The sequence below is a fragment of the Serinus canaria genome, chromosome 5 (genome assembly GCF_022539315.1).
Source record: "Serinus canaria isolate serCan28SL12 chromosome 5, serCan2020, whole genome shotgun sequence".
NCBI classification, from domain to species: Eukaryota; Metazoa; Chordata; class Aves; order Passeriformes; family Fringillidae; genus Serinus; species Serinus canaria.
In genome coordinates this window covers 8813695-8833290 of record NC_066319.1, presented here as the reverse complement: position 1 = coordinate 8833290, position 19596 = coordinate 8813695, and the positions used below count along the sequence as shown (strand labels likewise).

General features: G+C 56.0%; 2 protein-coding genes across 2 annotated transcripts; both read left to right on the top strand.

Annotated features, from left to right (window-relative positions):
* Positions 1–2: 2 nt before the first annotated feature.
* On the top strand, positions 3–11791 carry DDB1 (damage specific DNA binding protein 1). Its single transcript, XM_009097109.4, has 27 exons — positions 3–182; positions 761–909; positions 1011–1127; positions 1975–2196; positions 3421–3535; positions 3634–3731; positions 4425–4583; positions 4932–5015; positions 5167–5283; positions 5614–5716; positions 5812–5887; positions 5967–6075; positions 6272–6450; positions 6531–6694; positions 6775–6882; positions 7091–7298; positions 7395–7490; positions 7661–7772; positions 8212–8335; positions 8573–8737; positions 9054–9148; positions 9272–9442; positions 9914–10023; positions 10183–10352; positions 10463–10565; positions 10788–10911; positions 11201–11791. The coding sequence occupies exons 1-27, from the start codon at positions 122–124 to the stop codon at positions 11282–11284; spliced, it is 3423 nt and encodes a 1140-aa protein (XP_009095357.1). The 5' UTR covers positions 3–121; the 3' UTR covers positions 11285–11791.
* Positions 11792–13181: 1390 nt separating this feature from the next.
* VWCE (von Willebrand factor C and EGF domains) lies at positions 13182–19298 on the top strand. Its single transcript, XM_050975161.1, has 21 exons — positions 13182–13447; positions 13946–14040; positions 14177–14203; positions 14451–14579; positions 14697–14813; positions 14909–15025; positions 15206–15276; positions 15465–15630; positions 15730–16037; positions 16112–16205; positions 16292–16374; positions 16573–16660; positions 16770–16855; positions 17042–17159; positions 17544–17629; positions 17800–17896; positions 17965–18047; positions 18198–18288; positions 18382–18464; positions 18570–18660; positions 18765–19298. Exons 1-21 carry the CDS (start codon positions 13338–13340, stop codon positions 19181–19183), a joined length of 2559 nt encoding a protein of 852 aa, XP_050831118.1. The 5' UTR covers positions 13182–13337; the 3' UTR covers positions 19184–19298.
* The last annotated feature ends 298 nt before the right edge of the window (positions 19299–19596 follow it).

The following is a 19596-nucleotide window of genomic DNA, read 5'->3' as shown; positions in this document are numbered from 1 at the left end:
GGGCTAGAGCGGCCCCGTGTACCCACTTCCCGGAAGTGGCGGCGACGGCGTCGGAGAGGCCGCGCTCTCCGTTCCCCCCGGATTCCCCCGCGCCCCGCCGGGACCTCCCGGTTCCCCCAACATGTCCTACAACTACGTGGTGACGGCGCAGAAGCCGACGGCCGTCAATGGCTGCGTCACCGGTACCGCGGAGAGGGGGGGGTGACGGGAGCACCCTGTTTGGGGCGGCGTGGGAGGGCCGTTATGGGATACCGGGGGCTGGGGGTACGGAGGACACGGTGGTAGGAAGGTGCCGGGGGACGCTGGGGGTCCCGGGGTAGTTTGGGGCACCGGCAAGGAATTGGGAGTACGGAGAGGGTTTGGGGGTTCACGGGTGCGTTTTGGAGTTTACCGGAGGGTTTTGCGGTACTGGGGGATTTTGGGCTTGAGGAAAGAACAAAGTGCTCCTGAAATCTATAGTAGGAGTGAGAGAGAGTGGGATGTGGGGAAGCTACGGGACCCCCAAGAGCCCTGGGAGTGCTGGGCGTGGTGGGAAGAGACCCCAGAAATGAGGATTCCTGAGAAAAGACAGTGGGAAGAGCATTTCTGCAGAAAAACAAGCAGTGCAGGCTGAGGGAAGGCAGTTGCTGAGAGCCTTTAGTACTGTGGAAGGAAGCTGCTGGGATTTTGGGATGCTCTGGGGAGGCTGTGTGGAAGTGCAACCCAGCACCCTGAGGTGCCAGCTGATCCGTCCTCCGGGATTCCTTTCCTCTTTTCCCAGGACACTTCACCTCTGCGGAGGACCTGAACCTGCTGATTGCCAAAAACACCCGGCTGGAGATTTATGTTGTGACAGCCGAGGGGCTCCGGCCCGTCAAGGAAGTGGGAATGTACGGGAAAACCGCCGTCATGGAGCTCTTCCGCCCCAAGGTGGGTGCTGGCAGAGCAGGGAGGGAGCTGTGCCCACCTGGGCGGGCTGGGATGGGAATTCCACCCCTGGAATTTGCATTGACTGTGGTTTTTGGGGGCAGGGGGAGAGCAAGGATTTGCTGTTCATCCTGACGGCCAAGTACAACGCCTGCATCCTGGAATACAAGCAGAACGGGGATAGCATCGACATCATCACCCGTGCCCATGGAAACGTGCAGGTGAGGGGGGATGCAGCACCCTGCATGGGAATGCCCTTCCCTAGGGATGGTTTTGCCTTCTGGTGCAGCAGGGTGTTGGATTTCTGTTGCTCTGTTGGTGGTTCCTTACTGGCTGCCGGATCTGGGATGGGTCACAGGATGTTTCCAGAGTTAGTCCTGGTCTCTGGAAGGATTAGTGGAATTCTGGGATGGTTTGGGTTGGAAAACAGACCTTAAAGCTCATCCAGTTCTCTTCTGTGGGCAAGGACACCTTGTGCTATCCCTGGTTGCTCCAAGCCCCATCCAGTCTGGCCTGGAACACTTCCAGGGATGGGGCAGCCACAATTCCTCTGGGAAATCCATCCCAGGGCCTCATCACCTTCACAGAGAAGGATTTCTTCCCAATATCTCATCTAAACCAGCACATGGAATGGTGTGGGATGGACAGGACTTAGAGATCATCTCATTCTACCCCTTGCCATTGGATACCTTCTACTAGACCAGGATGTTCCAAGTTATTTTCCTATGGATTCAACTATATTCTTGGGAGACCATGTGGAATAACAAATTAAATTTAAGGAAAATGAAAGCCTAAGCTCCTTGTGAGGCCAAATTTTCCCTGTGAAATGAATCCTGTGGGAATTTGTGGTGAAGCTCTGCAGTGTGGGAGCTCTCCCAGGTGGGGCAGTTGGAAAGGCGCCTGCTCCTCAGGCTTGATGGCTTCCCAGCTGGAATTCTGTTGGGAAGTGTGCACAGAGCCATTCCTCACCTAAGGGCTGGCAGCTAACTCCTGTTCCTGTTTTCCAGGGATATTGTCCTGGCACTAATCACCTTTTTCTTTCCCCCTCTGTCTGGAATTCTCCCTCAGGATCGCATCGGGCGCCCCTCGGAGACCGGGATCATCGGGATCATCGATCCCGAGTGCCGGATGATCGGGCTGCGCCTCTACGATGGCCTCTTCAAGGTCATCCCCCTGGATCGGGACAACAAGGAGTTAAAGGCCTTCAACATCCGCCTGGAAGAGCTCCAGGTCATCGATGTGAAATTCCTCTACGGCTGCCAAGCTCCCACCATCTGCTTCGTCTACCAGGTGCCTGCTTATCCACGGATAACCCAGGTGGAGCCAAGGGCTCCCAAGGTTTTCCAAAGGCTTTTTGGAGGGCAGAATGAGGGATGATTCCAGCTCCTCCAGGTCCATGTTCCTCCATACTGCCTTTTTCCAACTCTGGGAAGGGAGGAAGCAGCGCTTTCTCACAGGATTCCTGGGCAGCTCTGCCTTGGATGGGAATTTTCCTTGTTATATCCCCCAGGAGGAGTTTAGGGATCTTTCCAGCAAGATCCTCAACCAGTTGTTTCCCAGAGCAAGACTTGAGCTTTTCCTTAAAAAACAAGGTAGTGGCCTGCTTCATATTTTTGGGAGGTGATTCCAGGTGTGTAAAGAGGATTCATAACCTCTCCCATCATCTGGCTCCTTATGAAAGGAGCATTCCCAGTCTTCTCTGGATGCCTTTTTGATCCTAAGAGCCTTTGCTGTTCTTATTGAGCAAGAGATTAGCTTTCCTGTGTTACATTGCAGGCTATCCCAAGCTTAGCTGAAATCCCATGCCAGCAGTGGCTCCATTATTCCTTGTTTGGGCACTGCTGGATCCCCACCAAACTTCCTGAAGGGAGGAAACCACTTTGTCACCACATACCTGGAGTTTGGGGGAACAGTTGGAAAAGTACTTTTCCAACTTTAAGGATTCCATGATCCATGTCAAAACAACTTGAACCCTTGGAGCAGTTCTGACTCATAAACCTCTGGATTGTTTCAGTCCTTGCCTATGGAGAGGAGAATGGTTCCAAGCTGTTTCCTTGATTATTTCTCCATTTATTACCCATTATCCCAGGACTTGGTCTAAATAGGACAGCAGCAGCTGGGATAACTTTTGTGAAGTTCTGAAACTACAGGGAAATATGATAAAACCCCCTGAATTCCTGAACGTTTGCAAGAGCTGGAGGAGGGGGTGATACTCCATTATGCTACTTGTTCCCAGGTTGTCAGAGGAACACAAATTCCGGAATATCAGTTCCCATATCATTGTAATATGTCATTGTAAAACAATGGAAAAATACTTTCCAGTCTTTTCCAGCACAGGGATTTCCTCAGGGGGTAATTATATATGGAAAAATTTGGGAGAATGGTGGTGTGTGGTTGTGGGGGGGGATGAGGAGATGAGAAGCATCAGAAGTTCCCTGGAATGGGTGTTTTTGCAGGAGGTGAGGTGAAATCTCCTCACTTCTGGAATCTCATCCACTTTTGCTTCTCACCCAGGACCCCCAGGGCCGCCACGTGAAGACATACGAGGTGTCCCTGCGGGAGAAGGAATTCAACAAGGGCCCTTGGAAGCAGGAAAATGTGGAGGCTGAAGCCTCCATGGTCATTGCAGGTTGGCCCTTGTTTGTAAAAGATCTCCTCATGTTTTTCCAGGCTGGATGGCTCCTTTTTTCCAGACAGGTTGTCTCATGTTTTTTGTGTGTCCCGCAGTGCCGGAGCCCTTTGGAGGCGCCATTATCATCGGGCAGGAATCCATCACCTACCACAACGGGGATAAATATCTGGCTATCGCTCCTCCCATCATCAAGGTGAGGGGATCCAGGACTGCACCCCAAAAAATCTCTCCTTTCCCAGGCCTTCCAGCCAGGAATTCAAACCCCTGTTGTCCCAGGTGTGGTCTAACAGTGCCACTTAGTTGGACTTCCAGAGGTTTGGCTTCCTGGTCACTGTTTTTGGGGGCCAAGGGACATCCATGATCCCTGTGTGGCTCCTCTTTCTGTAGAGCTCTTGGAATTTTGTTTGGGCCCCAGGGAATGGGATTAATTAGGATTTAGTGCATGGTCTGGGCACAGTTCCAGGGCACAGCCTGGTTTCATTTCAGGCAGTGGAAAACATGGATGAGCCCCTTGGAGACTTGTTCAGAGGAGAAAAGGCTTAAAGATTTTGGGACAGCAATTGGACTTGTGGGTTTTGTGGGAATAACAGGCCACTTCCCACATTTAATAGGAGGAGGAAGCACCAATGGCATGGCTGAAGTGCTGTTCCAAGCTGAAAGAGGGCTGGAATTGCCATCCAAAGGTCCTTTTAAGATGGAAATAAGCACAGGCTAAATGTCTTTGGGGAAGAAACAGGAATATTCATGCCTGAAGGTCTCAGTCCACTCTTGGAGCTCTGGAATGGGTGGGATACTGGAGCTGGGAGTGTGTCACGTGCATAGAACTTTTGGGGACTGGTTTGGGGCTGTTCCAGTGGAATCCTAGAATTCCCTTCTTTCCTTGCAGCAAAGCACCATCGTGTGCCACAACCGCGTGGATCCCAATGGATCGCGGTATTTGCTGGGAGACATGGAAGGGAGGCTCTTCATGCTGCTCCTGGAGAAGGAGGAGCAGATGGATGGCACTGTCACCTTGAAGGATCTGCGTGTGGAGCTGCTGGGAGAGGTAGGAATCACCTGGGCCATCCCTGGCACTTGCCTGGGATTCTCCCAAGTCTGGAAAGGCTTCTTTCAGGAATGAGTGGGAATTTTGAGAGCCTCACATATGTCACAGCCCTGAACTGTTGGGAAAATTCCCTGTGGGCTCTTAAACTTACACCTCCTTCCCATGTTTTTCCTGGTACTTGTACTGGGTGGAGCTTGGACTCTGTGGGATTCATGAAGGGATTAAATCCCCTTACCATGCCCAGGGTTTTTCTGTTGGATAACAGCTTAGTGGTGGAAGGTGTGTCTGTGTGTGTGCCAGGACCTTTCCATGCCACTGGTGGGTCACCTGCCTCTTCCCATTTCCCAGACATCCATTGCAGAGTGCCTGACTTACCTGGATAATGGAGTGGTGTTTGTTGGCTCCAGGCTTGGAGATTCCCAGCTCGTGAAGGTATGTGGCAGTTCCTGGCTGTGTGTTCCCACGGGACTCGATTTCCATCAAAACCTGGAGATGTGGATACATTTTCCTGTCTTCTCCTTGCCCACCCTTTCCCTGTCCTGCTTCTTGAAAGACAGAAATTGATTCCAGTATTTATTCCCAGCTCAACGTGGACAGCAACGAGCAGGGATCCTACGTGGTGGCCATGGAGACCTTCACCAACCTCGGGCCCATCGTGGACATGTGCGTGGTGGACCTGGAGAGGCAAGGCCAAGGCCAGGTAACATTCCTGCTTTTCCCTCCTCAGTGCTGGGAATTTTTGGTTGAGTGTGTCCATAAAATCATAGAATCCCAGAATGGTTTGGGTTGGAAGGGACCTTAAGGATCATCTTATTCCAAGGGCAGGGACACCTTCCACTAGACCAGGTTGATCTAAGCCCTGTCCAGCCTGGCCTTGGTGGATCTTTCAGTTCCCTTCCAACTCCAAACCGTTCCATAATTCCATTATTCAATAATGGCTTCCCCATTTCCATGAGAAATGGGACTTCCCAGAGAAGAGTGGGAGAGCTTCCCAGCCACAGCTGGTAAAGTCCACCTGCTTTTGCTCCAGCTGGTCACCTGCTCCGGGGCCTTCAAAGAGGGATCGCTGCGGATCATCCGGAATGGCATCGGGATCCATGAGCACGCCAGCATTGACCTGCCGGGAATTAAAGGTGTGGGAGATGTTCCACAGCCTGAGGGGGGACATGGCAGGCACAGATGAGGTTGAGATGTGGAATTGTGAGGAACTGTGGCCTCCTTGTTGCAGGATTGTGGCCACTGAGGTCGGATCCACACCGGGAGACGGACAACACCTTGGTGCTGTCATTTGTTGGCCAGACTAGGTAAAGGTGGGATGAGCTGATCCAGGCTCTCAGCCCCATGTTGGAGCAGGAATTAATGGGAATTCCCTTCCCTGGTCAGGGTTCTGATGTTGAATGGAGAGGAAGTGGAAGAGACGGAGCTCACAGGATTTGTGGATGACCAGCAGACGTTTTTCTGCGGCAACGTGGCGCATCAGCAGTTGATCCAGGTAATCCAGCATGAGGAAAACATGGATATGGGTCTCCTGGTGCCATATGGATCATGACATATCCAGGGCAGAGGCTGGAGAGCTTCCCTGAACTGATGGGATCAGCAAACAAGATCCTGGGTTCAAGAGGGAGGTTCTTGCTATGACACCCATCTTGGAAACAGTTTTCCATGATTTTTCCTGTCTCTCTTCCCAGATCACGTCTGCCTCGGTGCGACTGGTCAGCCAGGAGCCCAAATCCCTGGTGAGTGAGTGGAAAGAGCCCAATGGGAAGAACATCAGCGTTGCTTCCTGCAACAGCAACCAGGTGGTGGTGGCCGTAGGAAGAGCCTTGTACTACCTGGAAATCCGGCCTCAGGAGCTCCGGCAGATCAGGTGAGCCCACATCCTGAGGGCTCTTAGGATGCTGGGATTTGGGATCCAGGCAGACACCTGTCCTCTCTTCTTCCTCCCAGCTGCACGGAGATGGAGCATGAGGTGGCCTGCCTGGACATCACCCCCCTGGGAGACTCCAATGGGATGTCCCCGCTCTGTGCCATCGGGCTCTGGACCGACATCTCTGCCCGCATCCTGAAGCTCCCGTCCTTCGAGCTGCTGCACAAGGAGATGCTGGGAGGAGGTAGGAGCCTCCCAAGGGTGGCAGTGGTCACTGTCCATGTCCTGAGTGACCTCATCCATCCCTTTGCCTTCTTCCCACAGAAATTATCCCTCGCTCCATCCTGATGACGACCTTTGAGAGCAGCCATTACCTCCTGTGTGCCCTGGGGGACGGAGCTCTCTTCTACTTCGGCCTCAGCCTTGAGACAGGTGACCTTTTCCCTCCCTTTCCAGTTTTTTGGGAAGGATCCTCCTTGCTTTCTAAGCCTCATGCTCAGAGACTGACTGTGGGCTGGAGGATTTCTCCAGCACACCGGAAGAAAGAGATGGAGTCTTAAATCTGGGGTGTGCTTACCTGCAGTCCTTTTTTCCCTGAGGTCTTGTGGCATATCCCAATCCCTTTTCCCTTTGAATCCAGGCTTGCTGAGTGACAGGAAGAAGGTGACTCTGGGCACGCAGCCCACGGTGCTGAGGACATTCCGCTCCTTGTCCACCACCAACGTGTTTGCCTGCTCCGACCGCCCCACCGTCATCTACAGCAGCAACCACAAGCTGGTCTTCTCCAATGTCAACCTCAAGGAGGTCAACTACATGTGCCCCCTCAATTCCGATGGATATCCCGACAGGTGAGCCCACCACGAGTTCCTGATCCTAAGGGATATGGAGGAGAGGGAGGTTCTTGCTGTTTCACCCAGTTGTTCATGATTTTTTTCCCCCACAAGTTTGGCCTTGGCCAACAACAGCACCCTGACCATTGGCACCATTGATGAGATCCAGAAGCTGCACATCCGCACTGTTCCCCTCTATGAGTCACCCAGGTGAGGATTCCTGGGATGAGGATTCCTGGGATCGGGGTGCTCTGCTGCACAGGACAAAGGATGGGGTCATGTTGCCATCCCAGGAGCAAAAAGACAGCTCTTGTTGATTCAGAGCTCTTGGAATGGCCTTTCCTGGCTCTCCCACCCATATGGCTCTATTTGTCCTACAGGAAAATCTGCTACCAGGAGGTATCCCAGTGCTTCGGGGTGCTCTCCAGCCGGATCGAGGTGCAGGATGCCAGTGGGGGCACCACAGCACTCAGACCCAGTGCCAGCACCCAGGTGAGATCCCAGGCTGGGTCCTCCCTATGCTGTGGGGATCAGAATTCCTGATCCAGGTTTTCCGTGGTGGTCCTCCTTTCCAAAGCTGTGAGTCCAGTCCCGTTCCTCAGCTGGGGAGGAATGGGATGGTGGGATCTCTCCAGGGGGGTGGCACAGCCACTGTTCCACCTGATCCCCTTTATTTTTGGGTGCTGATCCTTCCATATCCCATACAGGCTTCTGTGTGGTCTCCAAAGTTTTCCCAAGGATCCAGCTCTGGAAACCAGCTCTTTGTAAACTCAGATTAACACCATCACTCAGCCCTGCAGGAGCAGAGTGTGTCCCTTTACTCATTCCTTGCTCCACCTGTTCTCCCATCCCTTTTCCCACTCACTGGCTACCTGAGGCTGTATGATATCCCAGGTAGCACCGGGATGTGATGGATTTTCCTGTTTCCCAGGCCTTGTCAAGCAGTGTGAGCACCAGCAAGCTGTTTTCCAGCAGCACAGCTCCACACGAGACATCCTTCGGAGAGGAGGTGGAAGTGCACAACCTGCTTATCATAGACCAGCACACCTTCGAAGGTACCTGTCCCATCCCAAAATCTAGCTTTTCCCATCCTGGAGAAGCCCTAGGGAGCTTCAGCCAAAGCATTTTCCTGGAGGAACATCAGCCATAAGGTTTAGGGAAGACCTATTTTTGATGGCATAAGGTGGTGGGGAATAAAGCAGGGAATCTCTAGGGTGTGTCTTAAGCTTTCAGTTTAAAGACTTTGGGATCCCAGTTGTTCCTACCTGTCCCACTTTTTTTTCCCCCCCCAGTGCTCCATGCTCACCAATTCCTGCAAAATGAGTACGCCCTCAGCCTGGTCTCCTGCAAGCTGGGAAAGGATCCCAACACCTACTTTATTGTGGGCACTGCCATGGTGTATCCCGAGGAAGCAGAGCCCAAGCAGGGCCGGATCGTCGTCTTCCACTACTCCGATGGTAAGAACAAGGTGTTCTCACCTGGAAAAATCCAGCTTTTTTTGGTGGGAGATCAGGGTGCCAGAGAGCTTGTGTCACAGGAGCAGGCAGTTTTTCCCAAGGAATCTGTTGTCAGGATCTGTGTTCCCTTTCCACTGTCTCCTAGAGATGCCCAAGAATCCCTCACCAGCCCTGGATCCTGGGATTTGCTTTCCATGTCACTTGTTCCCCTCAGATTCAGTTTCTTTAGGAAGCAAATTCAGGCCAGCTCGGCTGAACCCCCTTGACTTCCCACTCTTTGGATAAACAACCCAAGTAATGCCTGGCTTTATTCCAGGGAAGCTGCAGAGCCTGGCTGAGAAGGAGGTCAAGGGAGCTGTGTATTCCATGGTGGAATTCAACGGGAAGCTGTTAGCCAGCATCAACAGCACGGTAGGCAAAGCCCTGACTTCTTTTTGGGAGCATGCTTGTGGATCTGGATGTCAGCCAGGTGTCTGTTGAGGAGGATATCCCAGCTCTCATGTGGAGAATCCCTATCCATGTCCCATCCCACAGGTTCGCCTGTACGAGTGGACAGCGGAGAAGGAATTGCGCACGGAGTGCAACCACTACAACAACATCATGGCCCTGTACCTGAAAACCAAGGGGGATTTTATCCTGGTGGGAGACCTCATGCGCTCCGTGCTGCTCCTGGCCTACAAACCCATGGAAGGGAATTTCGAGGAGGTAAGAAAGCGGTGCCAGGAATCAATTCCGACAGCTCTGGGCACAGGGAATGGTGTTGGAGGGGATAAAAGGAGGAGTTTGGCTTGACTGGATAAGGTTTGACATGAATCCCTGTGGGTTCTGGAGAAATGGATCCCTCAGTTTCCAGGGAACTGGCTGTGGGAAGAGCAGCTGGTGCCTGGTGGGTGGGAGGTGCCATCTGGGATGCCTGGTGTCCACTTGGAATGGGGGTTTAAATTGCTGGAGTGGCTTTGGCATAGGCTGCTCCACGCTTTCCCAGGATGTTATCCAAGTGCAACTTCGACTAGGACCATCTCCAGGAGTGCCTTTCCTGCTCAGCTGCTTCCTGGAGCAGAGAGGGACATGCTGGATTCCGCCTTGCTCCTGAATATTGGTGTTGGGTGGGATGAGGATGCAGGATCCCAGGCCAGGCCACCTGGACACAGCGTGTCCCTTCTTGGCCCCTTCCAGATCGCCCGGGATTTCAATCCAAACTGGATGAGTGCCGTGGAGATCCTGGATGATGATAATTTCTTGGGAGCAGAGAATGCTTTCAATCTGTTTGTGTGCCAGAAGGACAGGTAAACTGGTTTGGATGGGGATGGGATTTGACATGACAGTACATGCTGGGAGAGATGGATTATGGGATCTTCAGGAAAACTGGAGGAGCATTCCCAGCTTTTGGGAGCAAGGGAAAGTTTTGGAGTGCCCCCATCCGGGACTGATGTTTGGGATTCCAGTGCGGCCACGACGGATGAGGAGCGGCAGCACCTGCAGGAAGTGGGATTATCCCACCTGGGGGAGTTCGTCAATGTCTTCTGCCACGGATCCCTGGTCATGCAGAACTTAGGAGAGACTTCCACGCCCACCCAGGGATCTGTGCTCTTTGGCACTGTCAATGGAATGATCGGTAAGGAGCAGGGGCTGAGGATTCTCTGCAGAATTCTGGAATGGTTTGGGTTGTAAAGCTCATCCAGCTCCACCCCCTGTCACATTCCCATGACCGTTATTCCTGTGCAGGCCTGGTGACATCCCTGTCGGAAAGCTGGTACAACCTGCTCCTGGACATGCAGAACAGGCTCAACAAAGTCATCAAGAGTGTGGGGAAGATTGAGCATTCCTTATATCCTTTAGCATTCCAGCCAGGAGCTTGTGCTGGGTGGAGTTTACCAGCTGGAGAGGGTGGGAGTACGTTTGCCATTGCCCTGAGCAATTATGGAATTAAAGATGGGAATTCTCACTGAGATCACAGAGTCCAGCCGTTAACCCAGCACTGCCATCCCACCATTAACCATGTCCAGGGCTGGTGTTATTCCCTGTGGATTTGGCTCCTTGACAGTGGCACCTGGAGATCGTTCCACACCGAACGGAAGACGGAACCAGCCACAGGATTTATTGATGGAGATTTGATCGAAAGTTTCCTGGACATCAGCAGGCCCAAGATGCAGGAAGTGGTGGCAAACCTGCAGGTGAGCTTGGGAATGTGGCCTTGGATCCATCAAGGATCTTGCTCAGGAATCCAGGCTCAATAAATCATGGAATTGTAGAGTTATGAAATGGTTTGGGTTGGAAGGGACCTAAAGACACCTCCCACTAGACAAAGTTGCTCCAAGCCTTGTCCAACCTGGCCTAGAACACTTCCAGAGATGGGGAAGCCACAGCCTCTCTGGGAAGTGCTAAAGCCACACCTTCCTGAATGATTTGGGAATGTTTTTTGGCATCTGCCAATGTCTCCAATGCCTTTTCCTCCCTATGCAGATTGATGATGGAAGTGGGATGAAGAGGGAAGCCACCGTGGATGACCTGATCAAGATCGTAGAGGAGCTGACCCGGATCCATTAGCAGGACTCGGGATTGTTCCCTACCCCTACCCTCCACATGGAGCAAGGGAATCCTTCCCCACCTGTGCCCAACACTGGCAGCAGTGGCTGGAGGGGGACGGAATCTCACAGGGGAAGCAGCTTGTTAGGAATTTGGGGAGGTGTCAGTCATCTCCTGCTGGGATTTATGGATTCTGCAGAATTGGCTGGGCCCAGAACTTTCCCTTTCCTTGGGTGATCCACTGGGATCTGATGCCCTTGCCTCGATTCCCTTTTCCCTGGTGTCCTTAGATATTTTATTACTTTTTTGGCTTTTTGTTTCACTTTTGATCCTGGTTTTTTTTTTTTTTTTTTTGATTCCTTGTGTTTTTTTGGAAGAGGAATCAAAGTTGGAGGAGCAGCCGAGGCTGGAGCTGAGCAGGATAACTCTCCATAGGATCCATGCCTTGCTCAGGGAGGGAAGTTCTGGGAAGTTTAAGCTGTTGCTGATTTTGGAGTTTTACCAAATAAAGTAGTCCAAGAGGAAAGATCTTTGTCCTGAGGAATGATGATATCTGTGTCCTCAGCTCTGGGATTTTGGGGACACCTGTTTTCCAGGTGCATTTTTCTGGCTTTTCTTGGATTTGTAGGAAATTTTAGTTCCTTGCCTGGTTGCCAGTGACACTGTGAGTGCCTTGAGAGGCAGATTGTAATGGAATTTTTTGGGAAAGCTGGATTTTCCAGCCTCTGGCTATCATTAATAGTTCTCATGGTCTCCCACCTCCTTCACATCTCTCATGGAATTTGGGGGTTATCCTGGATCTTACCATGCTCTCCCCAGCCTGGATCTCCCCTGTAGCCCCTGGTTAAATGCTCCCCAAGTCCCATTCCCTGCGGGTTTTTCCCAAATCCTTCCCTCCCAGAGACAGCTTGTGCTGGAATCATCCCTGGCTCCCGCTTCCATCCCGTATTTTCAGAGGAGGCCACAGGGACAAGGCTATATTTGGACATCTCTTCTGAGAGCTGGGGGAGCAGGGAGTGACCTTGGACTCTGTGCTGCTGCTTTTATTACCTCGGGCTCTGTTTACCTGCCTGGAGCAGCCTGTTCCCAAATTTTGGGAGGCCCAGGGAGTGGCACAGCCCAGGTACTGGCAGCGCTCTTTTTTCCCCACCAAAACCGGGGGTGGTGGTGCCAATGCAGTGTTGGCACCCTGCTTTTTTTGGGATAAAACTGCTGCTGGCTAGGGCTGGATCACTGTTTATCCACTGCCACTGGAGCTGCTTCCCAGCGATTTGGGATCACATTCCCATAGGACAGGAGCTTCTCATGGCTGCATTGGGTTCCTAAAAAACAGTGTGACCACTCCCCCAGCCCCGCCACCATGGTTTTTATTTGGAAGGGAGCTTTGTCTTTCCTGGGTGATCCCAACCCTTGGGCAGGATTTGGTGGGGAGAAATCCCTGCTGGATTGGGAATTTTGGAGGCAGCAGCGCCTTTTGCTCCATGGGATCAATCATTTACCTGCCTCCAACCTTTGCTTCATTCTCTGCCCTGGGATGGGGGCACGGGGCTGGGGGGAATGTGGGGGTCACCAGAGTGGGGTGTCCTGCTACATCCCTTTCCCTCCTGGATGCATCCCACCATCCCGTCTCCACTTGGGCCCTTTCTCCGCCGCGTGGGTCCCCGTGCAGGGCTGGGAAGGCGGCCCAGCGCCTCCAGGAGAAGGAGCAGGAGGAGGAGGGGTGGGGAGAGGCCATGCCGGATCTTTGCCAGATGTGGGAAAGGAGAGAAGGGGGGACGCCTTTCCCGCTGCTTCCCAAACCTGGGGGGGACCCCGTTCCCCGACGCGCAGCCAGGGCAGGAATGGCCGGGATGCCACCACTCGCCCCAGTTGAACGGGACAACCTTGGGGTGACCTCAGGCCCTCCGTCTGGGTTTGGGGGGGGTGGGTGGGTGCTGCTGGCGACCCCCCCCGCTCTCGCCCCCCTCCAATCCCGCATTGTTCCCGGCTCGGCGGGAGGAGGAGGAGCAGGGCCAAGGGCCAGCGGGAAGGCAGGCGGGAAGGCGGGCGCCGGGACGTGCTGGAGCCGCCTGTCATGTTGGTGGAGCTGCTCTTCCAGGCTGCCTGTGTGTCCCTGTTCCTCTCCAGCGGCCAGGGCAGGGTGTATCCCGCGAGGAAGAAGCCGGCCAGCTTTGCCGTGGAGAGGTAGCTGGATTCTCCCCTTTTCCTTCTCCCTCTTCCAGCTACACCTGGGATGGGCAGCCTGCCGAGCTCCGGCTATCCCTGCCTCCGGCTGCAGAAGGGCTTGGCCGGAGGGGTCCCAGTCGGAGGGGCTGGCACCCCACAATTCCCTCCCTCTTCCCGGGTACGGGGGAGCATGACACTTCTCCCCTCATCCCTGTCCTTCTCCCCTCATCCCTGTCCTTCTCCCCACATCCCTGTCTTGCTCCCCGTATCCCTGTCCAGCCGGGGGGGGCGCTTCTCCCATCACCACGTGCTGGGATGTTCAGGATGGCTGGGAAGTGGTTGTCGCCTCTCTGTCCCACCTTATCCTACCTTCCTCTGATCCGTGCCATGCTCTGCTTCCCGGTACATGGGCACATCCTGACCGCTCTAGTTGTCCTCCTGTCCTCACATTCCTGGGACCTTTGCTCCATGCAGGGGGCTCGGGATAGGGTGGCCTCAGGCTCTGGTGTCCCATAGGCGCCGCGTGGGGCCCCACGTCTGCTTCCCAGGCTCCGGCAGCGGATGTTGTCCTGGCTGGATGCTGTCTCCGGGCAGCGGGAAGTGCACCCTGCGTGAGTACAGGGGTCTGGGGGGCTTGTGGGGGTCCTGTTCCCATTCCCAGAGCTCCTGTTCCCATTCCCACAGCACTCTGCTCCTTTGGCTGCGGTGGTGGTTCCTGCATCGCTCCCAACCTTTGCATGTGCCCAGATGGAGAGCAGGGAATCACCTGCCCAGGTACTGAGAGAAGTGGCTATGCCAGATGCCCTTCCCTCTCCACACCATGAATCCCAAGGGATGGAGATGGCCACAATCCCATGGGCACCATGCCCAACCCTCTTCCCTCTCCATGCCACAAATCCCAGCAGACAGAGGTGACCTGTCACCTCTCCGTGGCACTGTCCCCATCCCTGGGGGATCCATAGAGTGGCATAGGAAGCGAGTGGTCCTGGAGTACCCCATGGATGCCATGTCCGTGTTCCAGAGCCACCAGGGACTTGCGGGGAGTATGGTTGTGACCTGTCCTGTAACCACGGCGGCTGCCAGGAGGTCGCCCGCGTGTGTCCCGTTGGCTTCTCCATGGCCGAGACGGCCAACGGTGTCCGCTGCACCGGTGAGTGGGAGTGGTATATCCTGATTGGTATGGTGAGTGGAAGTGCAACATCCTGATGGAAGTGGGCATCCCTGTGGTGCCACACCCCAAATCTGACCATTCCCTGTGTGTCCCTAGACATTGATGAGTGCCAGAGCGCAGCCTGTGAGGGGACATGTGTGAACACGGAGGGAGGCTTTGCCTGCGAGTGCGGAGCTGGCCGGGAGCTCTCTGCTGACCGCCGCAGCTGCCAGGGTGCGTGGGGTCCCAGGGGGGTGGCTGGGGCTCCCAAGGGGGTGGCTGGGGCTCCCAAGGGATCCTGACATCCTGACCCTCATCCCAACCCCCAGACACAGATGAATGCCAGGCCACGCCGTGCCAGCACCGCTGCGAGAACAGCGTGGGCAGCTACCGCTGCTCCTGCCGGCCCGGATACCACCTCCATGGGAATCGGCATTCCTGCGTGGGTGAGCACCGGGATGGGGCTCTTCCCATCACTCCCAGGGGATGGAGGTGGCTCTGAGACCCTGAGCACTGCGCCACACCCCCTTCCCTCTCCATGCCATGAATCCCAAGCGATGGAGGTGGTCACTGAGCCTCTGCATGTATGGTTAACCCTTATCCCTCTCCACGCCATGAATCCCAAGGTATGAAGGTGGCCATGAGCCTGTGGGCACTGTGCCAGACCCCCTTCCCTCATCATGCCATGAATCCCAAGGTATGAAGGTGGCCATGAGCCTGTGGGCACTGTGCCAGACCCCCTTCCCTCATCATGCCACAAATCCCAAGGGATGGAGGTGTCCGCCAGCCCATGACCACAGTGCTGCCACCTCATCCTCATCCCTGTGTGTGCCATGCTGAGGGCACATCCTGGTACTCCGGGCTCTTTCCTCGGCCACATCCCAGGGTGCAGCACCTCCTGCCACATTCCCTTATTGCACAGATGTGGACGAGTGCCGGTGGCCTGGCACGCGCCGCTCCTGCCAGCACAGCTGCCACAACATTCCCGGCAGCTTCCGCTGCTCCTGCCGCCCTGGATACCGGCTCAGCGCAGACAGGGTGTCTTGTGAAGGTATCCATGTCCTTCCCTGGGCTGGAGGAGCAGAGTGGGATGCTCCCACCTCCCTGCCGGCCCCAAGTGATGTCTCCACGTTCCTGATTTCCTTCCTAGGGTATCCCAAATCTATCCTGGCCCCGTCACCAATCCTGCAATCCCTGCAGCATCCACCCACCCTTGTCCTGCTTCCTCCTGGCTCCCACCTGCTTCCAAGGGGCTCCCCCTCTCCCCACCTCCCTGTGGCAGCTCCTGGTACCCAGTTTCCTCCCTCCTCCCCATCCCTATCCCCTGAGCCATTCCCACGTGCCATGGGAGCCCCCGGCACCTCCATCCCACCATCCCGTCATTGTTGGCACCGGGGAATCTCTCGGGAGCCCAGCAGTCACTGGACAGAGCCAGGCTGCCAAAGCTGCACCTGCCAGGTGAGCATCCCATACTCCCACCCTTTCCCATGGCACCATCCCAACCTGGGATGAGCCGCCCCATGTCCTGGCAGGAGGGACAAGTCCTCTGTGACACCGTGAGCTGCTCTGTTCCCTGCTCCCACCCGCTTCCTGCTCCGGCTGGGGGTTGCTGCCCCACCTGCACGGGTGAGTCCTGACCCCGATCCCCCCAGTTCCCAGGATGGCCCCCCTTGAATTCCCAGGGGGACGCCCCTGACCCCCATGGCTTGCAGGGTGCCTGCACGAGGGGGTGGCCAGGGCCGAGGGCGATGTCTTCTCCCCATCTGATGGGAATTGCACTGTCTGCGTCTGCTTGGTGAGCTGGATTGGGAGAGGAGAATCCCCCCTCATCCCTGGGAACCTCCTAGCACTGGAGACCCTTATCCCTGGGGACCCTCATCCTGCATCCTGGCTCAACCATGGATTGGGATGCTCTGGAGCTGGTGACACCCTCCCCTCATCCCTCCAAGGGGAATCAGGGTTCTCTTTCCCAGCCCCATGTTCCCCTCCACAGGCTGGGAATGTCTCCTGCCTCTCCCCAGAATGTCCCCCAGGATCCTGCCCCAGCCCTTCTCCAGCTGACTGCTGCTCCTGCAATCCAGGTGATCCCAGGACCCCTAGTCTGGGGGCATGAGCACACCCAGGCTGGGCTGAGAGTGAGGGAAGAGCTGTGCTTGGCTCTCCAGCGCCACTCCTTCCCCTTTTTCCCAGCAAAGTGCGATTTCCGGGGACGCACATATGCGCACGGAGCCCGGTTCAGCCTGGATGGGGATGACTGCACCACCTGTGTCTGCCAGGTGGGTCCTGGATGTCCCCAGGGATCAGGATGCCCAAAGCTGGGAGGTCCCCAGGGATGAGGATCCCCGGGGATACTTCAGTGCTTCCCAGCACCTGCTGAGGGCATCCCAGCTTCATTTGGGGCATCCCAGCTTCACTCGAGGCTGATGGTAGGGACAGCAGGTGACCCATTCCCGTGTCCCCAGGGAGGAGAGGTGGAATGTTCCTTCACTCCCTGTCCCATGCTGGATTGTCCCCAGCACCAGCGGCAGCTGGGTCCTGGGCAGTGCTGCTCCACCTGCCGGGACCCTCCAGCCCCTGCCGGTGAGTCGGGATGAGTGACACAGCTGGGAATCGGCAGGCAGGGACAGGGAGAGGGATGAGGGGGAAAAGCTGGGGGAAACAGGAATGGCATGGCATGGGAAGAACAGCTGGGATAGAGGATGTGGGGGACACTTGGGGATGGGGAGAGTGGGATGTTGGGACATTTGGGATGGGATGTGGGGAAGGGCAGGGTGGGATGAGGGGGGACAGCTGGAGACAGGGAGGGTGGGATGTAGGGGACACAGGTGGGATGTGGGGATACTTGATGATAGGAAGGGTGGGAGATGGGGAATATCTAGGAACAGGAAGGGTGGAATATAGGGAACCCCTAGGGTCAGGAAGGGTAGGTTTTACAGGACAGCTGGGAACAGGGATACTACCCAGGTTGCTTCCTGGATGACAACGGTGTGGAGTTTCCTGTTGGACAGATCTGGTCTCCAGGCGATCCCTGTGAGTTATGCATCTGCCAGGTGAATGAGAACCTGCTCTGCTTCATTCCCTCTTCCCTATCCCTGCCCCAGCACACGGCTCCTGCTCCATTCCCACCCTCAGGATGCCCGTGGCCTGTCAGGCCCCAAATCCCCCAAATCCGTAGGGTTTGGGAATCCCGAGGTGTCTGTCAGGGTGTTCCCGCCTGCAGGCAGACGGCTCCGTGAGCTGCCAGCACACGGATTGTGTGGAGACGTGTCCTTATCCCATCCGCATTCCCGGGCAGTGCTGCCCCGACTGCTCTGCAGGTGAGGGCGTGCCCGGAATCCCGGGATTCTGAGCCGCCTGGGGACCGCCTGAGCCCCTCTCCCTGCAGGCTGTACCTACATGGGGAGGATCTTTTCCAACAACGAGACCTTCCCGTCAGCGCTGGATCCCTGCCTGAGCTGCATCTGCCTGGTGAGGGCTGGGCCGGGCATTCCCAGAGGATTTGCGGCTCCTGCCCTGTGGGCTGAAGCCCGGTTTTTGGCTCCGTTGCAGGGAAAAGCTCCGGGGGCGCTCCGGGGTTCCTAATGCCCGGCCCTCGGGGGTCTCTCCCGTCTCTCGCAGCTGGGCTCGGTAGCCTGCTCGCCCCTGGAATGTGCCATTGTGTGCTCCTACCCCTTCCACCCCGAGGGTCGGTGCTGCCCTGTCTGTGAGGGTATGAGCTCGGGCAGGTCCCCAAAATCTCCCTGAAGCCCCCCAGAATCTCCCCGAGCCCCCCAAAACCCCCTCTGGACCTTGGTCCCTGCAGATTGCAACTACCAGGGCAGGAAGGTTGAGAACGGCCAGAGCTTCATTCCCGAGGGACAGCCCTGTACCCGCTGCACCTGCCAGGTGAGACCTTCTGCCCATTCCCATGGGATGCCCGTGTCCATGGTGCCTGTGCCAGTGTCACTGGATCCCAGCAAGTGCTGGGCTGGCTGATCCCTGTTTTTCCAGCTTGGAGAGGTGAGCTGTGAGGAGAGGCCGTGCCCCCACTCCTGCTCTGAGCCCCGCACACTGCCCATGGGCTGCTGCCCATCCTGCCCAGGTAATGGGATCCCCAGATCCATCCCCAGGCACTTGGATCTGCCCCCTCCAGACGGGGGGTCCTGGGAAAGAGGTGGGTGCTGACCAAAATCCTCCCTCCATCAGCCACAGACATCCGGCTCCTGCTGCAGGGCAGTGACCTGTCCCCATCCTCATCCCAGTCCTCATCCCAGTCCCCATCCTCACCCCCATCCTCATCCCAGTCCCCAGTCCCTAAAGATTCACCCCCTGGCACCCCTCAACACCGCCGCTACCGCCTGGCCCAGCTCCTGCTTCCTACCACACTGCCCCTTGGCCCATCTCCAGGGATTTGGGGTGCTGGGATGCCCCCTCCAACCACTCCAAGTCCCTCTGGATACCCCTTGGCACCCACTGCGCCTCCTGACCCCCTCTATGAGGCCACAGCCCCCCCCTATCCCATGGGCAGCCCTGAAGTTCAGGGATCCCCCAGGAACGAGGATCCCTCTGCAGAGCCATTGGACAGCCCCAAGTTCCAGGTGCCAGGTGTGCCTGGAACGCCGTGAGGAGGAGAAGGAGGATGAAGGAAAGGAGGAAAAGGGGGTCTGCAGGACCAGCAGGCCTGGCCCTGGGAAGGGAGCAGCTGTCCCCCTGCCACCAATAAAGTCACTCTGGTATTTATTCCCTGTCCCCTCATCCCTGCATCCCCCAGCACGTGGAGCCCTGGGGCTTGTCCTCTGGGAATTTGGGGATGAGTGGCTTTCCAGAATGATGAGGGCAGTGCTGGATGTGTTCAGCCCCCTCATCCTGAGTAGGGTTTGGGGACAGGAGGGACATGTCCTGCCCCAAGTCCCCCAGGCTGGGAGATCCTCAGGGATGAGCAGAGCCACATCCAGGCTCCCATCCTTGGGGCAGAGGGCAGGTGCAGCTGAGGGTGGCACCAGGGACACCACATTCCCAGGGATGTATTGGCCTTTCT

What these genes read in the sequence shown, in the direction of transcription:
- VWCE (XM_050975161.1), top strand. Translation starts at nt 13,338, where the DNA reads ATGTTGGTGGAGCTGCTCTTCCAGGCTGCCTGTGTGTCCCTGTTCCTC. An exon ending in GCCAAAGCTGCACCTGCCAG is followed by an intron (nt 16,038 to 16,111) that starts GTGAGCATCCCA and finishes ATGTCCTGGCAG; the next exon opens with GAGGGACAAGTCCTCTGTGA. An exon ending in CTGCCCCGACTGCTCTGCAG is followed by an intron (nt 17,897 to 17,964) that starts GTGAGGGCGTGC and finishes CTCTCCCTGCAG; the next exon opens with GCTGTACCTACATGGGGAGG.
- DDB1 (XM_009097109.4), top strand. Translation starts at nt 122, where the DNA reads ATGTCCTACAACTACGTGGTGACGGCGCAGAAGCCGACGGCCGTCAAT. An exon ending in CCATCTGCTTCGTCTACCAG is followed by an intron (nt 2,197 to 3,420) that starts GTGCCTGCTTAT and finishes CTTCTCACCCAG; the next exon opens with GACCCCCAGGGCCGCCACGT. An exon ending in CGTCTTCCACTACTCCGATG is followed by an intron (nt 8,738 to 9,053) that starts GTAAGAACAAGG and finishes GCTTTATTCCAG; the next exon opens with GGAAGCTGCAGAGCCTGGCT.